Genomic DNA, 25,129 nt, shown 5'->3' with positions numbered 1-25,129 from the left:
GTTGGGATCTCATGCCACAGAATAAAGATAAAACAGCAGACAATGCTTTATTAACACCTGATGCTTTACACCATTTATTACCCAAATCTTACTTTCTATTAATTTTTCGAAATCCTACAGAAAGGTAATCTGTATTGCTATTATTTTATGTTGCTACAATATTATTAAAGATATAAAAAGCAGTATGGACTGTCGGGCCTTAGACAATCTGGGGCGTGTCTAGGAATTTGAGCAGCAGGGGCCCGGGGTGAAGACAACTTCAAGTTTGGCGTGAGATCTGGGAGGTTACCAGAGCATTTTATTAAGTCAGAAGCTTCGAGACATGACGTGTTCTGCCACTCCGGTCGGACAGGGGCTTAACAGAACCCTTGACAATTAGAAATCATGTACCGGCAAACTATTCCTCATAGCAGACATCGTGGTGCATGCCCATCTTCATAAGCTCTGTTGGGGCACAAAACACCCCATTCCGTTCCATTCATTCGTTGATAGTGTCGAGTGTAAAGGGTGACAACTCTGCTTAAGAGAATGGGTCTATGGAGGCAGACCACCATTAATTTCCCCATTGACTTCAATGTTAATTTTGGCCTCTTTGCGCACCTCCAACTTTTCCCCAAATTTTCGTTGGGCTGAATGCTTTTCACTTCAGACAGAGGAACAAATGGTCATGTCTTTGCACTAAAATTTGTATGAGGTTGACCACCAAAATTTTGAGATACACAAACTTGAAGAAGCATACTAAAAACATGTAACTAGTTGCCGTACATATCGTCGTAGCTAACCTGATAACCCTCTTATCCTTCCGCCTCAAAATCATGAATATATACCAAAACCTGGCAGAAAATGTTAATTCAAACCCTCTTCGTCCATTCTAGACCAAAAAATCAACAAAAATGGGCATGCAAAAGGGGAGAAAAGAGAGAGAGAGAGAATTGCTCTAAATAGACGAACTACAATTCGTGGGTACCGAGATGATGAAATTTAATGGTGGTCTGCCTCCCTATGTGAGTGTGACTGACAATGACCAGAATAATATGTTCTTTTTCCACTGTTGTTGTAAGGGCTCCAGTTTTATTTTTTCAGTTACTTTGTGTTAATTTAAAATGCTGTTAATAATAGTTGTTCTTTTTAAAATTATATCTCACAATTATACTATATATTAGGTATCGGTGTTTCTATTCAGATTGTATTCGGGTTATATATATTGGGATCGTAATGCAGATAAAAAAACAGCAGAAAGTTTTCACCATAGTGTTATAACATCTATCAAGCTGTTTGAAGATTGTAAGAAAATAAAAACATTAAAAGGTTGTTTATATGATAAAGAGTTACATATGAGTATGCCGGTAAGGGTCATTTATATATAGATAAGAGCGGATGTGGATAAATGTCAGGCAGGTCATCAGTGAGTAAGACGTTGGCTCGCTAACCTGGAGATCCAGTGTTCGATTGTGGTGTTGTCCGGGGAAGTTTATCGGATTTTTCCGGCGTGGTTCCCCTCCCCTACTTGTCAGTGGTGTAGGATGGATAACAGTGTCTTGTCGTTTGGATGTGACGAACAACTGAGGTTCCATGTATACGTTGGCGTGAATGTATAGTCGTTCGGATGGGACGTAAAAGAGCCCTTGGTCGCTGGAATTCGATATAAGAGTACACCGTATCACCGTTGTCCGTCAAAATGTCACTCATAACACACTGTATGGAACAGAACAGTAGTAGGTTAAACCCCATTCCATTTCAATTTCATTTGGATGAAATGTCAGAGATACAAAAAAACCACAAGGTTGGACAGGCGACCCTACTCCCATACTCCTCGCGGTGAGACGTAATCCTACTTAGAGAGGGATTTCCTGAGCCATTGCTTCAGGAATATGCCCTACTCCTTGTCACGTACAGCCGAGGAATCGGAACTTCTTCAATTGACTTAATGACAGATCTTATGTTACAACGCGCACGCGCTAACCATTCGGCCATCCAACCACCCTCTCAATTGTATAACACCCTTGTACTCTCCTCAAAGTGGACACAGAGATACACTATTAGGAATTTATTTTTGTATAACAGACTGTGTGTATTTTTTTACAGGTGAGAATTTTAGTAGGAATGTATGTTGTTTATCTTAAAGAATGGTTTAAAGTATTTGAAAAAGATAGATTTCTCATCATTAAAACTGAAGAATATCCTCAAGATATTAAAACACATGTTCAGAGAATTTTCCAGTTTTTGGGTTTAAGTAAGTGTAGAAATGGTATTACTCTTATTTTATCTGATCTGAGTGTTGCAGTAGTTTGTGTGGTTAAAGGAACGGTTACAACCACCGCATCCACATTCCAAATGACTATTGGTTATATCATTTAAAGTTGCCACACCTCCATATACATATATGCATGAACTGTTTATACATGTTTTCACTTTCAGATACTTTGTCAGATGGAGAAATGGAGAAGATTGTAAAGCAAAGTCGAAAAAATGTGAAGAAACAAGCTATCGGTCCGATGTGGCAAGAAACAAGACAGATATTGGATGATTTATATAGAAGTTATAATGAAGAATTAGCAGAACTTCTCGCTGACAATAAATATTTATGGAAAGACGATCCTAAATAGTGAAAGAACTAAACAAACTAGAAACATCGATGTTTGGATTTGTGTAATAACAATATCGGTATGGTTGGGAATGGATATTACTCTATATGGCCATTTGTGCCAGACTATTTTATACGCCGATAAAATATCTGGGATAAGTTCAATTTTGATGCAACTTCTTGGTTATGACCCCTGCCGTTTATGCAAAACGCGTAACAAAGTTGAAAGGCTTTCTAGTTTGATGAATTAGGAAAATGCTAGCATGGAACCTATCGATTCTTGTCATTCTAATTTCTCTGTTGGTTGTCTGTTCGTCGGGGCATGGACCAAACCCATAGTTGTTACAGCAATAGTCATATAACCGGATAACCTGACACGCTGGGGTTTATTATTACGCTAGTGAAAATAAATATCAGGGGACATAACTCGTGTGAACTTAAGCACAGTTATTTTGTCGCGTGAACAAAGACATCAACTTTAAAGGAGCTAAATCGCTAATATTTGGGATCTAGAAATTGACACAAATGGGTCGCAACGCATATAATAATGTAATATGAATGTAAATAAACTGATTTACATTCAATCGTTTCAATTAAATGACAATCTTTAGCGTCAGGTTATTCCAGTCTACACCGATGGTATTTATTGCGCATGCTCTCCAGATAAGAATATAGCGTCACCATTTGACATGACTTGTGGCATATGTCTAGCCTCGTTCTTTAGGTCCCTTGTTCCAAATGTCGCTGAAACGCATTATGGTACACGATTCGTGTACCAATGGTAAAATATTTATTTTGTCTTGAATATTGGATATCAGAAGTCCATCTTTTCCCTGTAAGATCACAAGACCAATGTTGATTTGAATTGACAAATTATTCGTGTTTTCAATGTCGAAGATTTTTGATGATATTGAGTTAGAGACTTAGCTACTTTAATATATCTAATTTATATCAACTTTAAGATATACCTCAATTATAGGAGGATTCTTTTTTTCGATGATATTTAGCAGACTTTTTTTTAAAAATATAAATTCTTGTTCTAAGTTTATCCTTGTCTATTCGAAAAATGTAAAATATTAAAATATGCTATCTTGATAATACACAAATTCTAATGAAGAAAGCAACTTTATATTATTTTTCGACTGTCTGGAAATTTTTGGAGATGCGCTATGTCGTTTTCGTATTTTCAAGGTCGTACAGCTGGTTTCTCCTGGAGACCTCGTGGGGTCTTTTTTCGGCGATGTATAAATCATTACGTCTAGCTAGTATGGCAGCCCCCTTTCCTCCTTTCTACAACATGAACAACAGCCCCGCCCTATTTATACCTGCAGAAAAAAACAGCTAGCTGTCATTTAGTTTTCGAGCATTAGTTATGTATGTCCTTTCTACAGCGATTTATATTAAGATTGTGTAAATCATATCCACATTCATTTTTGACAATAGTCGGTTGTTCGAATACAACTTAATGACAACATTTTATGCCATGAAATACAATATCAGGAACAGTGATACACAAAGCGTGTATTCATAAACAAGGAAGGTACATATAATATGATAAAAAAAAGACAATTCACATAAATTATATGAATACTGTACACAAACAGGAAGTTCAGAAACTAGGAGGTAAAATATAGAAAATACTATAGAAAGGATTTTTACAGTCTTCACACAGTGTAGTGTCATAGATTATTTTCTTCCTTATTTTCATATCCATGATCTAATAAATTGAAGAAATTAAAAAAGCACCTCATAAAGTATGGAGGTCTTTAACTACCATATTTTATATCAGTTATTTCTACTTTTCGCCCCTTCAGAACGCGAAAATCGAAAAGTAGAAGTTACGACGAAATGTAATGCGACAGCAGGCACACCAAGCAAACGTCGACTCGAAAATAGGAAATTCAGAAATAACACAATGCGATATAACGTCCCTAGTTGTCTTGTGAATTCTACTTTTCGAGTTGCATTTTGGCTTGTGTAGCGTGGTGTCGACTTTCGACATATTTTTTGTATTTATTCGTGTCAGTAAGAAGGAACCAACACGCATACCAAGTAAAATGCAACTCGAAAAGTAGAAATAAATACAATCCACGTTAACAAAATAGTCTAAGTGATACAGTCTAGTATTGATGGCTATATTGGTTAGTGCTAAATGATAAGGTCAGCTCACGAGATTTAAACTGGACTAGAGCTAAAACCAGGAAATATCACGAACTAAATTTTCATTATCCTAAGTCAGAGCTTATGTGGAGATTCAACCTCTCCCCCAAATTCTTAAACCTAACCCTGAACCTAGCCCCAAGGCTTACCCTAACCTACAATCTCGGTAACGATCTCGTGCCCTAACCTTATTTACATTTCAGCGACCTTGGCAAACAAATTGAGCTGGCCTTAACAAATAGATTTAGCCATTAACGACCTACCATTTTGTCTCGGAAGTTGTTGCAGTCTCTACATTCCAGGTTACATTTGAACACGTGCAATTCGCGTTAACAATGGTCTATGTGGTAAAGTCTAGTAAAGGTGCTTTGGTCGAAAAGTTAAACAGAGTGAATTTCAAGGCCATTCTTTTACTTTTTAGTTCCCGTGTTGAAAATGTTACATGAGAAAAATTAATATGGTTGCATTCCAAAACCAATATATATATGACAAAACTATACTTTGAAAACCAAGCATACAAACATGTTCGTAATAATACAAAAATGATGTAGAACATATTTCATATCTACTTTTAATATTTTTAAACTTCAAACGAAGAAGAATATTTGCATAGCCATTTCAAAAACTGCCACGTATAATTATTAAAGCGTAAAAAATCTGAGATCTTGTGAGGTCCCTGAAATCTAATTACGTTAAAGTCGAATTAATAAAACAACATTATTGTCTAAAAATAACACAAATGCCATGCAATGAGACAAAACAAATATTTTATTTATTTACTTAACAGGGAGACGCGGTGGCTCGGTAAGGCGGTGGCTCGCTAACAGGGATGTTCTATGGTTGACTTACCCTTGTCAGCTGTGAATGACGGATGGCCTGGAAAAGACAGGGACTAGTCGTTCGGGTGGTACAAAAAAGAACCATGACAGTTGAAATTCGAAATATAAGTAGGCTGTAGCACCGCTGTCCGGGCAAAAATCCTGTATGGTGTATGTCCGTCTTCATTAGTCTAGTCGCTGCAGAAGAATAAGACTGTAAACTCCATTGCACTTAATTCACTGTCACTGTTGTCTCCCTTGATCTCTTCAGCAACCTAATAGCTATGGTCAGTGTTTAAAACATAATAATAGAAAGATAAAATAAATTCAGCAAGATGTGTAATATTATACTATTTTAATATTAAAAGCATAAAATGAATAATAATATTTGCTTTAGAGTGTGCAGTGGCTTTATTTACTTTAAACAAGTATTTGGTGCAAGATTAGGAGTCAGACGTTTTAAAGTGTATTTGAATTAAAGGTTCATTTTCAACCTTGCTTCGGCCTACTGTACAGCCTTCTAATTATTAGGGCTGTGTCGTAGATAGATTTAATTTATTTTTATGGATTCCTGGATCTGGAATAGTCGGAAATTGTGTCCAATGTGAGAGCCAAACGTTCCTCAGTAGTATACGGGATGGTTTCCCCGTGTCAGTGGTTCCGGGCGGAGGACATGTCTAGTCGTTCGGATGGGACAAAAATGTGAGGCCCTGCGGACACGTTTACTAATACATAAAAAAACCTTGACAGTTGGAATTCGAAATAAGAGTAGGGTGTAGCGCTTTTGTCCGGCCAAAATATTCCTCATGGGACACCGTATGGCGTATGCCCGGCTTCATTAACTCAGCTGCAGCAGAAAAGTAGTACACTAAACCCATTTCATTTGATCGAGGTTTCCTAGCAAATTTTACATTTATTAAAAACGTACTGAAATTTTGTTTGTTTTTGTTATGATATAAAAAATAATTCGACGAAGTTATGGTACAAAAATCTGATACGATCAACGATCGTAAAGCTTCACTTTCTAAGTGACTCTCATCGAGCAACTTCAATAGACCATACATTCCTTAATAATCGATTAAGGCCAGCTCACACGAAGGCAGTTTTGGTGTCAGTGAGCGACCAACAATGTGCATTGATCATCCTGAAATGTGCATTGATCATTCTGAAATATGCATTGATAATTCTGAAATGCACATTATTTATTCAAAAATGTACATTGATTATCTTCATTTAGTGCAGATATGATATGGCACTATACATGTAATCTTTATTCTCTTCGTTTTTTAATATACATTTTTCAAATGATAATCACGCGTAATCCCTCACCATCTTGAAATCAAAGACCATCAAAGAAATTAGTAATTATATTCATGTTTTTTCTGTGATAATCATAGTATTCTCTCGAACAGTAAACAAAACATGGTAGGATGCATGGATGGCTAGAATAATCGTTTGAATATAGGATGCATAATGTGCAGTGATCAGTAGATTTTAGCATGAAATGGGGTTTAAATGCCTACATGTCTGCTGCATCATACGAGACAACTCCCGAAATATCTTCGGCGATGAAATCTCGGCGCGAAACAATAGGTATGATGTGCGCTGAAATTGGGCTGTCGGCGATACTTAGTGTGCACTAGCCTTTAATTAAAAGAGAGCGCCTACATACATCACGGTTGACTGTACTCGGCAGTGATGTTTGTAAGACAAGTTTGTAGAGTGATAGGGGTTTATCATTGGGTTGGTCTCGAGTGTATGCTGTTCACTGAACATATACAATATTCAACAATAAGCGAGAAACTATTATAAAGATAGCTTGATTCAATAGGCGGTCTATGAAAGGTGTTTGAATGGATTTTTTATTTTTAACACAGCAATAAGTTTTATGTGTTTATTGGAGGCCAGTGTAAGCCATGATAGGGTGTTTGAGAGAATAAACCGTATGGATAACCGTTTCTCCTGTCTAAGAGTGGTATTTCTTACTAATAGTTTAATATCGATATACCACACCGACTGCTAGAATGGGGGTGGGACAGGTAAAGAGGGCGTGGTTCTGTATCCAACTCATCATAAGCTGTGTTCCAGGTAAGATATGTATTTGTATGTTATATAATAGTCAATATGATTTGTATAAATTTGATTAACATCAGTATTTATATACAGAGGTATATAAGAGCAAATAAAATATACCTGCAATTGGAAGCTACGGTGGCTCAGTGAGTAAGGCGCTGGCTCACTAACCAAAGTAACCGGTGTTGCCCGAAATAGTTCCTCGGCATTTTCAGACGTGGTTCCCCTTGTCAGTGCTGCATGGTGCGGCGTGTAGTCGTTCAGTTGGTATACAAACACATTCCATTAGTTTTTTTTAAAAAAAATGATATCGAATAACAAATACTAAGAAATCAGTTCAAATATTTAATCCGCTTTACTTTTTCCTTACCCCTATTTAATCCGGTTTACTTTTTTCTACCCCTACTCCTATGGCCTGTATAAAACCAGTTTACTTCTTCCCCATCCCCTGTTTTAATCCGATTTACGTCATTCATATGCTCTGTATATTTTAATCCGATTTACTTCTTTACTACCCCGCGTTTTAATCCCGTTTTCTTCTTTTCTACCCAATGTTTTAACCCGTTCACTTCTTTCCAACCTCTCTTAAAGTCTGTCATTGAGTCGACTGGCGTTGTTTCGAATCCCCGGTTGTACGTGGCAAGGAGTAGGGTCGCATGTCCAACCTCGTGGGTTTTCTCCGGGTCCTCCGGTTTCCTCCCACTGCTAAAGACCCCTACGCGCAAGCGAATTATGTAAATAAAATTAAACCATATGTTAGTCCCGAAATGACCTAGTTTGTGTCGAGTGGGCGTTAAACCCCATTTCTTTCTCTCTCTCTATCACTCTCTCTCTTTCCAACCTCATGTTAATAAAAGTAAATGCAACCTCGAAATAAGATATTCATGATTACTATCGTTATGTAGATTCATTCAGGTCACTGATGTTGAACGCACAATATAACTGAAAAATGGGCTACTGCATATTTTTATTACTAACTTTTTTAAATTCCTGGCTCTATTAATTAATCTGTTATTGAAACAAACCCATTCGAAAAACTATAGTCATGCATGCCATAAAAAACTTATAAAAAAATAAGCTTAGATTATTTAAGGTTTTGTAAGCTTATAGGTCGTACTTAATGCGTGGGTATCTCGATATGCTATATAATTATGTATGTTTACAATCAGAAACTTTATTTAAAAGTTACACTATCAAAGTAGATTTATAGGCCTTTGACAAGAAAACCGAAAACAGCAGTGTAGAATTGTGTATATAGATAACCCAAGGGTATGAAAACAGATATGTCACCAAAAGGTAAAAAGTAAAGACAGGTTTCAAGTTTAGAAAAGCAAGAATTGTCACGCTTTGTTGTTGACATGGATATGTTTAGGGTTAGAATAAATAGAAAGTAGAACTGTTAGAGTTTGGCATGCAATACCAATGGATTCTAGGTATATATGACGACATTTTCTTTGATTTTGGGAGTCCATTCTGTATGTGAAAATAACGTCTATCGTGTTTTTGTAAAGCAGTATATTTTTATCAAAAACCCCGTTCCTCATTTATACACAGAAAGGAAACAAATCCAGATAGAAAACCCACAGGAAAAACTCACTAAATATATCCTTTGATATGTTTCTTTTCTCCACAGCATAACCCAAGACAGGAGTTTTAAGCACAAGTTGTTAGCGCTATGCGGGGTCTAATCGCCGTTCATGTTCTCTTCCCCTTCTTTTCTTGTGAAAATTTTGTCACCCGGATCAACCGTTGGTGACCGGAACATGACTGGTCACCGGAAACACCGGTAATCACCGCAACTTCATTATGAAGCCCACTCACTGGACTACTCCTCTAGACGTAGTCGAACTTGTTTAGGCCTACATAGCCACAGACTTTGAGTAGGGTTTTTTTTTTACCTAAGCCATGGGAAGATAAAACTTTCATGTTAAGACCTGAAAGAAAAGTAACTGGTAGAACAATATGTATGGGATTTGAACTGGAGCAAGCTTAGGTTCTATAAAAATTGACCGTTTAGAAGAATCTGGAGAGTAATTGTAATGCAATACTCAAGTGATATGTTTCTATTCTGTAAGAAGTGGAATTATGAGGGTTTTCAGGCCTCCGGATCTAGGCCTATAAAATATGATATATAAGAAGTAGAATTATTAGGCTTTGCAATGTAATAATCAGGTTTCAGGTCTGCAATCTATGAAAAAATATTTATTAGGGTTTAAAATGAAATATCCAGGTTCTGGTTGTGTAGTCTACAACAGGACATTTAATAAGTTTTAGGCCTGTAAGTATAAATATTAGGATTTCTTGTGGTTTGCGAGGCATTACAAGGGTAAGTCTAGCAGATGTAAGTCAGATTGCCAGTTGAAATCTTTTTCACAAATAATATCCGTGAAGACTTGGTATGTTGTTCAGTGCATTCATCCAATTTTTGTCTTGAACAAACACGTTTAGATAAAATCTCATAATTATGTTTATTCTACTTTTTATTAAGCAAATATATTATACTCGGATAGGCGTATCAACAATTCAGAATACAAGATGTATAAAAGCTTTTATTAAATTTTCAATGCGATACTCCTACGTAGTTTGTGTAACATTACTTTCTATTATAAAATGAAATGGGGATTAAGCTCCTACTTTTCTGCTCCGACTGGGCTATATGTAGACAAACAAACGCCATGCAGATTGCTATGAGGGGCATTTTGCCCGGACAGCGGCGCTACAGCCTACTCTTATTTCGAATTCAAACTGCCAAGGATTGTTTTACGTGCTCGCCAATATGTACACGGGACCTCGGTTTTTTGTAGTTTAACGTCCTACTTTCCTGCACCGACTGAGATAATGAAGACGGTCGTGCGCTTTGAGGGAAATCTTGCCCGAACAGCGGCGCTACAGCCTCCTCAATATAGAATTCCAAATGTCAAGAGTTCTAGTACTGTACGGTTTACGCCAATGTGTACATGGGACCTCTGCTGTTCGTCCCACCCGAACGATTAGACACTGTCCTCCATCATGAACCACTAACAAGGTAAGCCACGCTGGAAAATCCCGGGGAACTTTCTCGACCAAAACCAGGATCGAACCCCGGGCCTCCTAACTAGTGAGCCACCGCGGATCATTTCTGTTATGATCAACATACATTAAGGTCACACACGTTACAAATTATGTAGGACATAATGGTCTTTATTGGGACCGATAACGTCATACTGTCATTATTATCGCCTTTATAACACCTTGCATGTCATTAAATCAATTATAGGCGTTAATCGCCACTTGTTATTGGCATGTCAATACATACCTGAGAAGCTAATTACGTGAGATATATCACAGCACGTTTACTGAAAACCTTTAGACATACAATTTTCGTACCATTTACTAATGTTTCTATAGAAAAGGTTAGAAAACTGGACACTTTAAAGCGTAAAGATACGATAAGTACAGAATGCGCAGAAAAGTAAGAGATGTTTTAGTAATTATCCCCTGGAGGGAAAAGGTTTTTAACAATAAAGATATGATATCTACTAAATAGGAAAGGTAATGTATGTTCTACTTGGGAACGACATCCGTTTTAACCACATTTGTTTTAAACATGTCTTTTTTTTCTTTTGATTGTTTAACGTCCTACTGTTTTGCTCCTTACGTGCACGTCAATGTGTACACGGAACCTCAGTTTTTGTCCCATCTGAATGACTAAACAGCTGTCCTATTCAGTCCCTCCGCCCTACATCACTGACAAGGGAAAACCACGCCGGAAAATCTCGATGAACTTTCTCGGCCAACACCAGGACGAAGTCATGTAACCTAGCATTTTAAGATACATAAAGCAGGAATCGAACAGACCGTCAAAGTAGTCAAAATCAATGTCCGTCAATCGATGCGCAGTTGTCCAAAGAACAAGCTTGCTAACCCACCTGGTCCTGTTAGACCAACTGGGTTGCATATTTTCGCTCACCTCCAGATAAAGAGGTGTTGGGTAACCGAATGGTCTAACGTATGCGCTTTAGATCAGAAGGTCTGCCATTAAGTCAAGTGGTTTAGTTTTGATTCCCCTCTTGTACGTGACAAGGAGTAGGATCAAATGTCCAACCTCGTGGGTTTTCTCCAGGCCCTCCTGTTTCTTCCAGCTGCAAATTATTGAAATAAAATTGAATCCTATGTTAGTGAGGAAATCACTTAATTTGTATCGAGTGGACGTTAAACCCCGACTCCCTCTGCCCGTCTAAAGGGATCTTAATTTATAATAATTAGCTGAAAGAATGGATAAGGTTTATTTTTCCTCCATACTTACCTAAATCATTTTTAGACTAGCATACTATTAATGTTATTTTTTTTTATTTACGACTGTGGTTACGTTTCCGAAAGTGTTATGGTTTGTTATGAAAAGTCTTCTCGGACAAAGTCATTATTCAAATCTATATCATTTTTGTCTTATTCTCAAATGGTTCCTATGAAACGTGGGGAAATAGTTACATGGAGGTATACTGTGGCTGATATCAAATAAAAAAAGGTAAAAGTTATCCTTACAAATGACCCCAACAAAACACATACTTGATGTATTATCTACGTATACTTATCTTAACAATGTTAAGTATGGCAGGTACATACATACATACAATTCTCTATTTACATCATGTAAATCATTACAAACTTGTATTTTTATTCCCAAATGTTGACCAACTTGGTTTTCGCACTTGGCTATTGCGTTTCATCAGTTAACACTGTGCCCACATTTAGTAATCAGAAATAACACTAAAGGAAACAATATCTATTGAACTCCGACTTTGTCACACTTTCTACATGTATTTTTTCCACCCTGAGCACCCGTTTATATTCTTGAAGCATTGGTAACGACCATCATTATCTCAATATTATCTACTTTACCACTTATTATATCTTCTTTGGACCCTCGTTCTACATCATCTTAGAAGAGGGTTAAACTTTCTTTGGGAACTTGGCCTGTGTTTCATGATTATGTTATTCAGACATGATACGGTTGTCTTGAGACTGGTTCGGACTATACATTTCTGAAAAAGCTTTATAAAATAGAATTGAGAAGTGTAAACACCAGAAGTTGTATGCGCTATTTTGAGTAATCTACACGCAATTTTAGTATCCCAATGAAAACTTTTGCCAGTAATTACCATCTGAATGTGGCAATGGGTAATCATCTGATAGTACGCGTTACCATTACTTGGGGAATATGCTATATGATCATCGTCGCAATCTCAGCATCAACGTATATTTCTAGATGTGACATTATAATTGGTAAAATATTATAAATCACATTGCCGGAAATTAAACACATCTAAATACCAGAAATTAGATTTTGAAGCTTTCTTTGTGGGATGCTCCTATTATTAGACTAGAGGATTCGAAGAATAAAAAAGGATATGTACGTGACATGAAATAGGGTGACCTGCCTAACCTTTGGGCTTGCACTACTATATGTGTTAAATACAGTTTCTCCCATACGAATGATTGAACTGAAGATTTAACATGTGTTGGTCCTGAGTTGGTATAGATTGTGTTGAGTGGTTGACAAGTGTTATCTGTGTAGATATGTAGGTGGTATACATGCATGTATAATTGGTAAGAATGTTTAAGGGCATATATTAGATGTAAATACTAGTATATACAGGTATAGTATATCAGTGTTTATACTGTATCCATACTACACATTCTGCACATTTAAAACACTACACATTGCATCTGTTAAGCTAAACTAGGGTTAATACGTTTTGTTGTGTCTGGGTTTTGTTTTTGTCTGAACCATGATTCATATCGATATATTGTCTGGGATTTATCTAATTGGTCCGTCTAATCTTGAGATTATATAGTTCCCATTTGTCTGGGATTCATCTATTTGGTAGGTAACTACAGAAATATATACCATGCATCACAATGGAAATATATACCATACATCACAATGGAAATATATACCATACATCACAATGGAAATATATAACATACATCACAAAGGAACATATACCATACAGCACTATATGGATATATACCATACAACACTATAACAATATCCATACACCTCTATAGCTATATATACCATACATCACTATAGACAACAAATCACACTTGAAATATATACCATACACCACACTGGAAATATATACCATACGTCACAAAGGGAACATATACCATACAGCACTATATGGATATATACCATACAACACTATAACAATATCCATACACCTCTATAGCTATATATACCATACATCACTATAGACAATAAATCACACTTGAAATATATACCATACACCACACTGGAAATATATACCATACGTCACACTGGAAACGTATACCATACATCACTATAAAAATATATACCATACATCACTACAAAAATATATACCATAATCGAGGTGTAGATTTTGTCTGTGAAATGGTTTACAGATTTCACATTTTGTCTGTGAATTGAATTTTAGATTTCACATTTTGTTTCAAATTAGGTTTGTGAGGGGGGTGCTGCCGCGAGAAAATACGTTCCAGTATCTAACAACTTTATGCAATTTGGGGTTTCAGCATTGCCAATTTGATATTTTAACTGGGCTAGTCTCTAATATTCTGTAAGTGCACTTAATACTTTGAAAGTAAGCATTTGTTAGTCTAATTATTTCTGATATTGACTTAACTGTATATACAGTATATTACAGTATGTACTTAAACCTCATCATATTAAATAGCATTCCTATTGATACATCATTTCGTATTCGGGTCTTTAGTGTCAATGGTAAATTGGGGTCAAACATATAGGTTTTGTATTAATGGAATCTTTAAACTACAATACATACTCATCACTTCACCGTTTCACGTATTTAAGTAGTATAGTAAATATTATAATTAATTTATCTTATTAAACACGCCCTAAAGTGAGAGGGGCCGCGGTGGTTCATTAAGTAAGAAGCTGACTTACTAACCAGGCCGTCGTGTGTTTAATCCCGGAGTTGTTCTGGAAAGTTTCCCGGAATTTTCCGGCGTGGTATTCCCTTGTCCGTGGGTGCAGCACTGGGTTCAACCCCATTTCATTTCTGAAGAATCAAATCTCTACAAGGTTTATTGACCTAGCTATCTTCAGTATAATATCCGCCAAGGTTTATTGACCTAGCTATCTTCAGTTTAAAATCCGCCAAGGTATTTTGAGATGCAGAAATTGCTCACATCCCGCGCGGGATAACCCTTGACAAAATCAGCTTAAAACCCCTACGCACAAACGGATTATAAAAATATAATTGAACCATATGTTAGTCCTGAAATGACCTATTCTTTCTCTCCTCACTCAAATACTTCAAACCATTCTTTAAGATAAATAACATACATTCCTACGAAAATTCTGACCTGTAAACAATTACACAAAGTCTGTTATAGACAAAAATAAATTCCTTATAATGTATCTCTGTGTCCACTTTGGGGAAAGTACAAGGCTGTTAAACAATTGGGAGGGTGGTTGGGTGGCTGAATGATTGGCGCGTGTGCGTTGTATCATAAGGTCTGTCATTGAGTCAACTGACGTGGTTTCGATTCCTCGGCTGTACGGGACCAGGAATAGGGTCGCCTTTCCAACCTACCCCTCTCTCTCTCTCTCTCTCTCTCTCTCTCTGTAATAAATGTATGATCAGTTTCGGCAATCAAAGTTTGTATACAATAGTTACAGACTAATTATGTATTGATCCGATCAACCACTTAATTATATTTTCATACGCAATATAACATCGTGAAATAAAAGATTTCTCGGAGAGAATCAATATTATAACATTGAATTGAGCTAAACCGTATTGATTTACTTAAGTCACTGAGTTGGTTTAGTTTGGTTTTATTTGATATTTCGGATTAAAAATCCTGAAATGCGATCAACAAATGCGATCAAATGCCTATTTTTTGAACACTCAAAATGACGCATAGGAATTACCCCCATGCAAATATATAGCCAGATAATCTAATCAAAAGGCATGACTTCATTGCGTACAAACAAAAGCGGAAATTCTGATTAAAAACACTACCAAGCTATCCTCCCAAATTCGATGAAGTTAGTGGGTCATCTATAAAATGTTTATAAATCTATCGTGCAATGATTTACCTCAGTGTATGCGTTGAGTCAATTCCCCTCAAATTCAGTATTTAGAACAGCTTAGGCTCTGTATGTCAGTGTAAACGATTTGACTTTTCCTACATGTCAAGTAGTAGTTTCTTTTTTATAAAAAAAAAACACAGCTTAATGTACAATATACGCCTTTTAAATACAGAAGATTCTTGACTATATTTTAATTTAAACCGGAAAATACATTAATTATATCACGATCTAATGTCAAAAAAGCTTATTGTTATTGTCACAGTATGTGCGTATTAATACAGTAATATCATTAATTATATTATTTAATATTTTTATCATAATGTTTACATTTCTATTCGAGAGCAGTCATTTGTAATGTGCTCATCGTACTTTTATAATTGGAGAGCTTGTGTACAAGGGACCTATCTATATCTATTACGTAAATATTAACATTCAATATTTGCATGGTGTGTTTTATTTAGCATAGCACTGTATTCTCTATGTTAATCACAAAGCAAAGATTGTTATCACGGTGCAGATCATGGTACGTGCATCAATCGGCGGATGGGCCACGCAGTGTACCGAAATAAAACCCGCTTTTCTGTATTAGTCCAGGTCAATATTTTCTTAAGACTAAAACATCAATTTATGCTGCAAGATCGAGTTGAACAAATATGTTTAATACGTCAGTAAATAGTTTACTTCGTCACCTTATTTTATATCTTTAATAAATATCGGCTTTACAAATTGCATTGTAGATTCATGCATTACTTCATACATCGATTGGGCTAATGAAGACGGACTTTCGCCTTACAGTGTGCTATGAGGGAAACCTTGCCCGGCCAGTGGATCTTTTACGTGCATGATAATGTTTACACAGGATATCGTTTTGTAGTCCCATCCGAACGACTAGATACTGTTCTTACCAGGCCCTTCATAGCTTAAGACATTGATTGGCATAGAAAGATGATTGTGTAGTTTTAAAATGAAATGCGGTTTAACGTCCCACACCAACCGGGATAGTGAAGACGGGTGTACACCGTGCTATGAGGGGCATTTTGCTCAGGCGGCGGCGACAAATTCCTACTGTTGCGTGAACGCCAACGGAATACCCCGAGTAAGTTGCTCGATCTAATCTGTGTTCGCCGAGCCATATCAACATGGTATTTTTTTTTCGGAAACTTTGTGCTAAACATGGATGTCCCTGGTGGAAGACTGACCTATATATCATATATTTATATAGATTATTTTAGTCTCATATAAAAAATAATCTTGTATTATCATATAGCATAAAGAAGATTCATTCCATTATGATGATACCAAGTTATAAAAGGGAACGCCTATCATCGTTACAGTTATTCGTTAACTTACGGTCACACCCTATTTTCTTTTAATAAGAATAATGTTTTTATGAAGTAATATTTTTACATCAACGCCCTACGCGATTCACAATACAGTGTTCAACAAGAGGATCTTTTCGATTTTTGTCAAAAATCATCAGAGTGATGACTTAATTAGATCTCAATATAGATAGGATTTCTGAAAGGGTGGGAGTGGAAATGAAATGAAGTGGGGTATAACGTTTACTTTTCTGCGTCAAGTTGGCTAATGAAATGTGTACTGTGCAATGAAGGAAATGTTGCACTGGCACTAGAACTACAACCTATTCCTATTTGGATTGCCAACTCTCGCCGAGTCTTTAACGTGACACTACAATCTATTCCTATTTGGACTGCCAACTCTCACCGGGTCTTTATCGTGCTGTTAATTGTATGCCTTGGACCTCGGTTTCCGTTATACCATCTGTATCGCCAGCCGTTGTTCCTTTCCAGGCCCTTCGTCTGGCAACATTCAAGGCGAAATCAGGCTGGAAAATCCTATCTCCCGGTCAACTGTGCAGACACAAACTTTGCTCCTTCCAGCATTAGCGGCTTCGCCTTACGGTTAGACCCATAGCGAAGCGAAAGCACGTGGCGTAGAACAAATTAGAAATGAAATGGGCGTTAAATACACACAGAAAGTGAAAAGGGGGTAAACGTCCTACTGTTCAGCTCCCGACTAGACTAATGAAGACGGGGAGAGAGAGAAAAAGAGAGAGAAATGGGGTTTAGCGTCCACTCGACACGAACTAGGTCATTTCGGGACTAACATGTGGGTCAGTTATTTTATTTCAATAATTCGCCTGTGTGTAGGGGTCTTTAGCAGTGGGAGGAAACCGGAGGACCCCGATAAAACCCACGAGGTTGCACAGGCGCCCCTACTGCTAGTCACGTACAACCGACGTAATGAAGAGGGGCGTACGCAATACAACGTGCTTTGGATCTTTTACGGGCCCGCCAATGTGTACACGGGACCTCGGGTTTTCGTCCCATCCAAACAATCACACGGTGTCCCTTGTCAGTCCCCCGGGGTCCACACCACTGACAAGGGGTGGGGGGGGGACACGGGAAAATCCGATAAACACTTTCATTTTAATTAGAACGAGAAAACGATATATGTTTAATGATATTGGACTAACCCATTTCCATTCTTTATTTTTACCTAAAGTGTTGCAGCTACTTTAAGTCCTAAAAACCCAATTTAAACTACTGTTTAACCAAGAGATAATACGTTAATCTCTTAAACCGCAAATGGTTTAGCCGGGCTATTTCTTTACGTAACGTAGTGTTTGTTATTCAAGTTTTTAAATGTATTTTTTTGTCGTAGTGTAAATACTCTAAATAGTGGCGTAACTAAAACGTGGAGATATATTAGTAGAATGACACAGAGACAGAAATAAAGGATCTTTAGCTTTGTTTACAAACGTAGTAAATGTTAAACTCGGTATTCGAGCCCAACAAATCCAAATTGACGAAAACAAACAAAAGCAACGCGCCTGTTTATTCATATACCCGATACAACAATGTCTGTCATATATTGTCCTATTCATATCTTCACACGAGCATTAACCAACAGCAATTGAAGGTGCGTGTTTGCATTAATCTACCAATTTCGCTTGATATAGATAGTAGATATAAGTCGTACCTTAAAGGGTTATAATACTTATTTCTATTAATCCTATAGCGTCTATACATAATTCGAAGGAGCAAAGATTACGATGTTCGGAAATGTTTAGTTCATTTCAGCGCTAGCTTCTTAGATACGATCTTAGAGGTAAGGAATGGGTCACTGATGCTAATGTTCCCATGAAGACATTAACCATTTGTTGAAGCCAAGATGGTTGATTTAATCGTCCAAAGAACAAGACTATTCTGTGGAATACAGATAGTGTTTATCACTAAGCGACGTTTCGAATACCATTTTTTAGTCAGAGAATCCCAGTCGAAACATCGTTCAGTAATAACAGTAATTATTTTCGATAGAATTGGGTCATTTGTATTTCCAGTTTTAATAGCATGGTTGGGACAGAAAACGAGGACGTTAAACCCCATTTCATTCATTCATTTGCCATTGAAGCAATCTATTATATTAGTGATATGGGACCAACGGTGGCTAATACCATAGATTAAAAGTCTTTAAGGTCCCCATCCGTTAGTGTGCTTTATTTGGATATCAACTAAACTGCTGTTTGAAGAGAAGAAGCCAATATACATAGCAATTAGTATGATATGTTACAAATAACAAAAGCATAGAAATAAGTTAAGGCGTTCGGGTCTTATGAAAAACCGAGGTGTACTCGTGCACGTAAAGGACACTTGACAGAATTCGCTGAAGAGTATATGAAAAAGCCCGCTATCCGGACAAAAATTGTCCTCATAGCACACTACATGGCGAATGCCAGTCTTCATAAGCCTGGTAGGTGCAAAAAGCAGGACGTTAAACCTCATTTCATTTAAGTCCTTGGTCTGATAGCAATAATTACAACAAAAAAAAATACATGACAAAAAGAGTTCACTCCCTTTAAAATTTAAGCATTGAAAATTACATTAAGTACAATAAATATTTCTTTTTTTGTTTGTTTCAGGGGTATCAGCAGCATTAGATGAAGCGTTAATAGGAGTTATAGCTGCCTCGGCAGTTCTAGGATTATTCACCCTCATAGCCATTATATTTACAGCCTGTTACTGTCATAGGTAATTTGTTTATAAACCTGTAATATTAAGGTCTCATTTTCAGCGCAAAGGGAATCTCTTGAAAACTTCAATATTGTGAAAAGAATTTGGGTCCAAAAATATTTCAATTCGGTTCTGTATTTCCAAAGATATGTTGCATTGAAATTTGATCGATCTATGCTATTCGCTACGCAAAAAGCCCACCGGCATATTGCATGTCAAGAAAAATTATTGATGGGCCAATTTTAAATCCGATTAAATCCAACCAGGTATATTATCTAGCGTTGGTATTTTAATTTTGTTTTCTTAACTAAAATGTTAAATAATAGTCCGAGTAGATATTAGCCTGGGGCCTGTTTCACGAAATTTTAACTAAGATAAAATCCAAATTTTAGTACTTTGATTGGATAATATTAGATTGATTTTAGTGCTTAGCCAATCAAAATTGAAGTATCTACTAAAATTTGGATGTTATCTTTAGTTAAGATTTCGTGAAACAGGGCCCTGGATTAAGCCGTAAGAAATTAGATCTGTTAGCGAAAAAAAATGCAAATGACGCATCGTTTATACTTTAAATTAATGAGATGAGATGAGACTATTATTGTTCCAATATAACATGCACTGCTCACTGAGGATCCCATTAACTGGTGCTATAACACCTTGTTTTATTATTCTGGAAATGAGCACATTATACATTCATCACGTGTGTACCCTCTCTTAGGATTAAAAATTCATCTGATCTTGATCTTAACCTGCATCTTTGTCTTAACCTGCATACCAGATCATCCGGATCAATCATACTATTGGCAAATATTGTTTGGCACTGATTGAACAAGGGGGTCGTGGTAGCTCAGTGAGTAAGACGCTGGCTCGCGAACCAGAGGGTGTCAGGTTTGCTCCTGGTGTTGGTCGAGAATGTTCTCGTGGTTCTCCGGCATGGCTTCCTTTTGTCGGAGGTCCTGGCGGTATCTAGTCGTTCTAAAAGTTCAAATTTATCTTTGCATTAGAAATTCCGGTGGGCAATTTTACGTTTTATTAAATTTATCCCCTAGATTAAGTTCCAAAAAATCAGCACAAATCTTATGTGAGTAAATTAGAAGTAAATTTATTGGGAGTGTATCAATAAAATATGTAGGGATGGTTTTATACAAGACTTGCCCCCGCGTTTTAAATCATTTTCTAACAATTAATAACCACTATTTGTAGGCCAACACATCAAATTTGTCCACTTTTCCCAGACGCTATATTCTTCCACTGGTCCTAAAAAATACAGTTCTGGACAACGGGGACTAGTTTTAGACGCACGCTATTATCTCAGATACCCCGAGCAAATACAATGGAAGGGCATTTGGCAGTGGCATTGCCAGATTTGTGACATAAATTTAACAGGATATATTTTTGATTTGACCTTTAAAATAATTCATTTTAATTTCAGACTGATTGAAAAGAAACGTCTGGAGAAGAATCAACCCGGTTTACGTCGATTACCAGAGGACTATTCTACCGTGTCCGGCTATGTCAACTACGGATACCCAGATAACTGGTTTTACACTGATCCTTATTTCTATGGTCATCCCAAACAACTAGGATCTTATAGACCAAAAGTTCTAACAACGTACGATGAAGGTGTAGAAGAGAGTCGTCGTGAGCACGATGAAAGGCGGGTTAAAACTATGGGTGATGTCCCAGAGGGCCATGTTATAGAGGATATTAACCACAAAGGTACGAATTGGTAATGTTATTATTACCTAGACAGGGTATGATTACTCTGAATAGAAAGGTATCCTCTACCATCGCTTCAGAAATCTAAGTCCTAAGGCCATGCGTGTCTTACATAGCCAGACTAGAACACCCGATGTCACTTCTCGTTTTAGGAGTTCACAAAATTGTATTAGTGAATTGTAAACTATTACAAAGAGAAAGAAGTGTAGCCCTCTAGTCTATAGGGGACAGCAAATGTATTTAGTTGACATGCAGGGTTTCAAAATCGGAGTAGTTTGTTCATACTAATAGTATATACAGCTCCATTTCGCTATTACTAGTGATAAGTGTCTTGCACGAGGCATGCTATGCTCACTTTCCTCGGAACACCTAGTACCAATTATTTTCTGGGATGTTCCGATAAGCAACAACTTTTGCTGTAATTTTATATTTTTGCTATTTAGTTGACAATAGATTAAAACATAGTTCTTTTATTAGTGAAATTTACATTAAGTTTTCTTTCTTTTTCAGTTATAAAGAAAACTCATAAAAGACTTTCTGATTGGTGAGTATGTAAGAGTTTCCATCTTATCAAAATTGTATTATTTTTTTTTCATATTTTAGTTTGATATAAATATTTGTTATGGTGCTAATTGTAAACCAACTGGGTTGGGTAAGGCCTGGGTAAGGCCAGGGTAAGCTATAGCCTATTTGGAAACAGACACAGATTGTAGAGTTTAATGATATCAACATAAAAACGAAAATTCAAAGAAAAGGATCGTCTAATTTTAATCATTATAAAATTAGACTAACATTAACATATTTTAATTATAGCGTTCGCACGAGTATAAGCTATAATTTATATAACATTTAAAAAAACCCAAAAGACCTTCAATAGTCAGATGTAGCTCTTAAATAATCTATTTCAAATTTTTAAACAGTGATAACGTCACTGAGAATAAAAGAAATTTGATTGAAATTTTCAATATATTCATTTTTAATTATCTATTCTGGAACTATTCTAGCACGAAAGACCAGTTGATTATCTAAATCTTACATTAAACATCTTTAAGATCGCCATTATTATTGTGGTAGCTATTTGTTTCTGTTCTTGGAATTATTAGCTCATAATTATGTATAGCTGGTTATAATGATCACATGTACATACCACTATTTGAACAAGCCCCTTCTAAATACTTACTTTTGGTAACATTAAGGAGGATATAATGTTGGCCTTTGATACTGAAACAAGTGTTCGTTTTCTTACAGGTTGAATTCCAACTATGGCGAAACTGTAAGTGATATTTTTCACTTTTTATTTTATAGAAATAACCAATTCATTTTCAATTGTTTAGATATATATATATTATAGGTTATCTCTTGCATTGTTTAGTTGTTTTTTTATATAAATATTTTGACTTCGCTTACAGGGTGCTGCCATGGATATTGGACAAGAGGAAGATGATGATCTTCCATTAACGGCTCATCAGACTAGAACTCAAAATATTCCACCAGGCAGCTATTATAAAGACGATGGAGAATTTACAATCATAGATTATGTTGATGATGGACGGTCTGAAAAAAATGAACGCCGTCAAAGCACGACTCCAGACATGTTTGAACGACAAGCCCAGCCGCTTCCACCGGCCTTCATGCCTAATCAGTATAAAACAACCATTGGTGTCGTTCAAGAGAGAACATCTAAACAATTGGAACAATGGGAGATAAGAGAGGGTGATCATGAGGACTTCCCTGCCTTAACATCCAGTCCTGTACCGGGATATAGAAATGAAAACGGACCCTTTAACCCAGCTACAGGCATCATAGCAGACGGGGCAGCTCCATCCCAAAACTCTGTGGGTTTTGACTATAATAACCCGGACGGTGACAGTTTCGAATCCCATAGACAACGAGTGGCAAACATGGGTTCTGTGCCTATCCTACCGCCTGATGAATATGATAGTTATAAAGACTTTATGGCCGATCGTTTGAAACAGTATGAATAAATGACAGCAAGCTCAGTTGAACAGTTCTGCATTGTTCCATAGGTCATACTGATTTAGAAACCCTGGTTAACCCTGATAAATAAAAAAAAGCTAATGATTTACTCTGGATATCTGAAGATACGGATGACTTTGAGGCGTGGTCTAGGTTCTTTCTGGATTCCGAATTGATTATTTTCCACATACGATCATTCATATAAATCGGGAACACAGCATGCCGATCTTCCATGAACTCGGAATTCAGATCTGGATTATTGGCAATTAATATAATATAATATAATAATAATATAATAAAATTGTATTAGTTTTCACAATCCAGGTTTGAATAGGCGACAGACATGTGCGTTGAACACGACAATAGTTTCTCTATTCGGATTTGAAAATCAGCATACAGGACAGTTAACACGGTGGGTTTCGAATCTAAAAGGACTCTAAATCCGGATCCCGGGCAATCAAAAACACCTTAATCACACCCGTGTATACAGGAAACGGTTTCTTTGTGGGTTGGAACTTGAAAGATACTTTAGAGTTAGATACTTGGCAATTAAACTCGTCCTTAAGGCGTGGTTAATTATCACGAATCCGAAATTTCCAGATTCGGAACCCATTGGGCTTGTTTCCTGCAGATTCTGAAATCAGAATTCAGATGCTTGAGATTGGAAGATGGCTGACCTTCACCTTGTATTTGAAATTTGAAGAATGCATTATCCCAACATTTTCTGTTATTGCGTGAACTGTACGGAAGTTAACCATACACACGGTGACTTCTATTTTGTCAAAAATCAATTTACGTCTGAAAAAAAAATCTACTCTCAAAGGATTGAAGCGGAATCGCGACCTAAAAAATAAAACAAGAATCGCCAAATCACCATTGACAAAGTTTATCAATTCAGCGCTGTTTATCCTAACTATGTTGAATTAAAATTGAACCGTATGTTAGTCCCGAAATGACCTAGTTTGTGTCGAATGGACGTTAAACCCCCTTTCTTTCTCTCTCTCGTTGTTGTCGAAGCGGAGAAAACATAGACCAGAATGATCGAGGCTAAATGTTTTAACCAGTAATAGGCTACCATTTGTAGTTGGAAGTTATCTGACTGTATTGTTCAAATTGGGAAAGGGAAACAATTTGTTTGTAGCCTATGTATCTATTAAATGATCAACATTTTATTTTGTATTTTTTGTACATAAAAGTTAATATTTCTATTTCAAATTTTAATAAAATGTTTTTACAACAACCATTATGGTACTTCTTCTGTGGATAGACGATTTGCATGAACTTCCTTTTTTAATACACTGGATTGGAAATCAATATAGATAAAAATGAAATGAAGTGGGGTTTAACGTCCTACTGTTCTGCTCCTAAACTGGGCTAATGAAGACGGGCATACGACAAACAAAGTCGGAAATTTTGCCCGGGCAGCGGCGCTACGGCCTACTCTTATATCGAATTCCAACTGCCAAGGGATCTTTTACGTGCACCCCAATGTGTACACGGAACATCGGTTTTTCGTCCCATCCGAACGACTAGACAGCTGTCCTTGTCAGACCGTCCGTCCTGCATCACTGACAAGGGGAAACCACGAGTTGAACTTTCTCGGCCAATGCAGGGATCGAACACCCGTTCTCCAGGCTAGCGAGCCAGGGTCTTACCCACTTAGCCAAGTGACCCCCCCAATGCA

General features: G+C 36.8%; 2 protein-coding genes and 1 long non-coding RNA gene across 6 annotated transcripts; 2 read left to right on the top strand and 1 right to left on the bottom strand.

The window, feature by feature from the left end:
* Window positions 1-11: 11 nt before the first annotated feature.
* Window positions 12-3,521, top strand: LOC130010881 (carbohydrate sulfotransferase 15-like). The gene is made up of 3 exons (XM_056099047.1): window positions 12-124; window positions 2,091-2,233; window positions 2,419-3,521. Exons 1-3 carry the CDS (start codon window positions 12-14, stop codon window positions 2,604-2,606), a joined length of 444 nt encoding a protein of 147 aa, XP_055955022.1. The 3' UTR covers window positions 2,607-3,521.
* A 3,739-nt stretch (window positions 3,522-7,260) lies between these two features.
* On the top strand, window positions 7,261-24,685 carry LOC126810460 (uncharacterized). 2 transcript variants are annotated; one of them, XM_050535551.2, is made up of 6 exons: window positions 7,261-7,650; window positions 19,659-19,767; window positions 21,182-21,468; window positions 21,979-22,012; window positions 22,717-22,741; window positions 22,878-24,685. In XM_050535551.2, exons 1-6 carry the CDS (start codon window positions 7,587-7,589, stop codon window positions 23,451-23,453), a joined length of 1,095 nt encoding a protein of 364 aa, XP_050391508.1. In that variant the 5' UTR covers window positions 7,261-7,586; the 3' UTR covers window positions 23,454-24,685. The 2 variants fall into 2 exon arrangements, with proteins under 2 accessions (XP_050391508.1, XP_050391509.1); XM_050535552.2 differs by lacking the exon at window positions 7,261-7,650 and adding an exon at window positions 16,043-16,133.
* Window positions 11,462-15,819, bottom strand: LOC126810470 (uncharacterized). Of its 3 annotated transcripts, none has more exons than XR_007675232.2 (3): window positions 15,722-15,819; window positions 14,565-15,238; window positions 11,462-13,958 (listed from the first exon to the last, which is right to left on the bottom strand). It is a non-coding gene; the product is annotated as an uncharacterized LOC126810470 (long non-coding RNA). The 3 variants fall into 3 exon arrangements; XR_007675230.2 differs by having other exon boundaries at window positions 14,565-15,226; XR_007675231.2 differs by having other exon boundaries at window positions 14,565-14,675.
* Window positions 24,686-25,129: the final 444 nt, after the last annotated feature.

This window comes from Patella vulgata, chromosome 2 (assembly GCF_932274485.2).
Source record: "Patella vulgata chromosome 2, xgPatVulg1.2, whole genome shotgun sequence".
In the NCBI taxonomy this organism is placed as follows: domain Eukaryota; kingdom Metazoa; phylum Mollusca; class Gastropoda; family Patellidae; genus Patella; species Patella vulgata.
This window is presented reverse-complemented; position numbering and strand designations above follow the sequence as displayed.

Excerpts from the sequence above, each read along its gene's own strand:
- LOC126810460 (XM_050535551.2), top strand. The coding sequence starts at position 7,587 with ATGGGGGTGGGACAGGTAAAGAGGGCGTGGTTCTGTATCCAACTCATC. Across the intron at positions 7,651-19,658 it reads CATCATAAGCTGTGTTCCAG|GGGTATCAGCAGCATTAGAT; the intron begins GTAAGATATGTA and ends TGTTTGTTTCAG. Across the intron at positions 22,742-22,877 it reads ATTCCAACTATGGCGAAACT|GGTGCTGCCATGGATATTGG; the intron begins GTAAGTGATATT and ends CTTCGCTTACAG.
- LOC130010881 (XM_056099047.1), top strand. The coding sequence starts at position 12 with ATGCCACAGAATAAAGATAAAACAGCAGACAATGCTTTATTAACACCT. Across the intron at positions 125-2,090 it reads TTTCGAAATCCTACAGAAAG|AATTTTAGTAGGAATGTATG; the intron begins GTAATCTGTATT and ends TTTACAGGTGAG. Across the intron at positions 2,234-2,418 it reads TTTCCAGTTTTTGGGTTTAA|ATACTTTGTCAGATGGAGAA; the intron begins GTAAGTGTAGAA and ends TTTCACTTTCAG.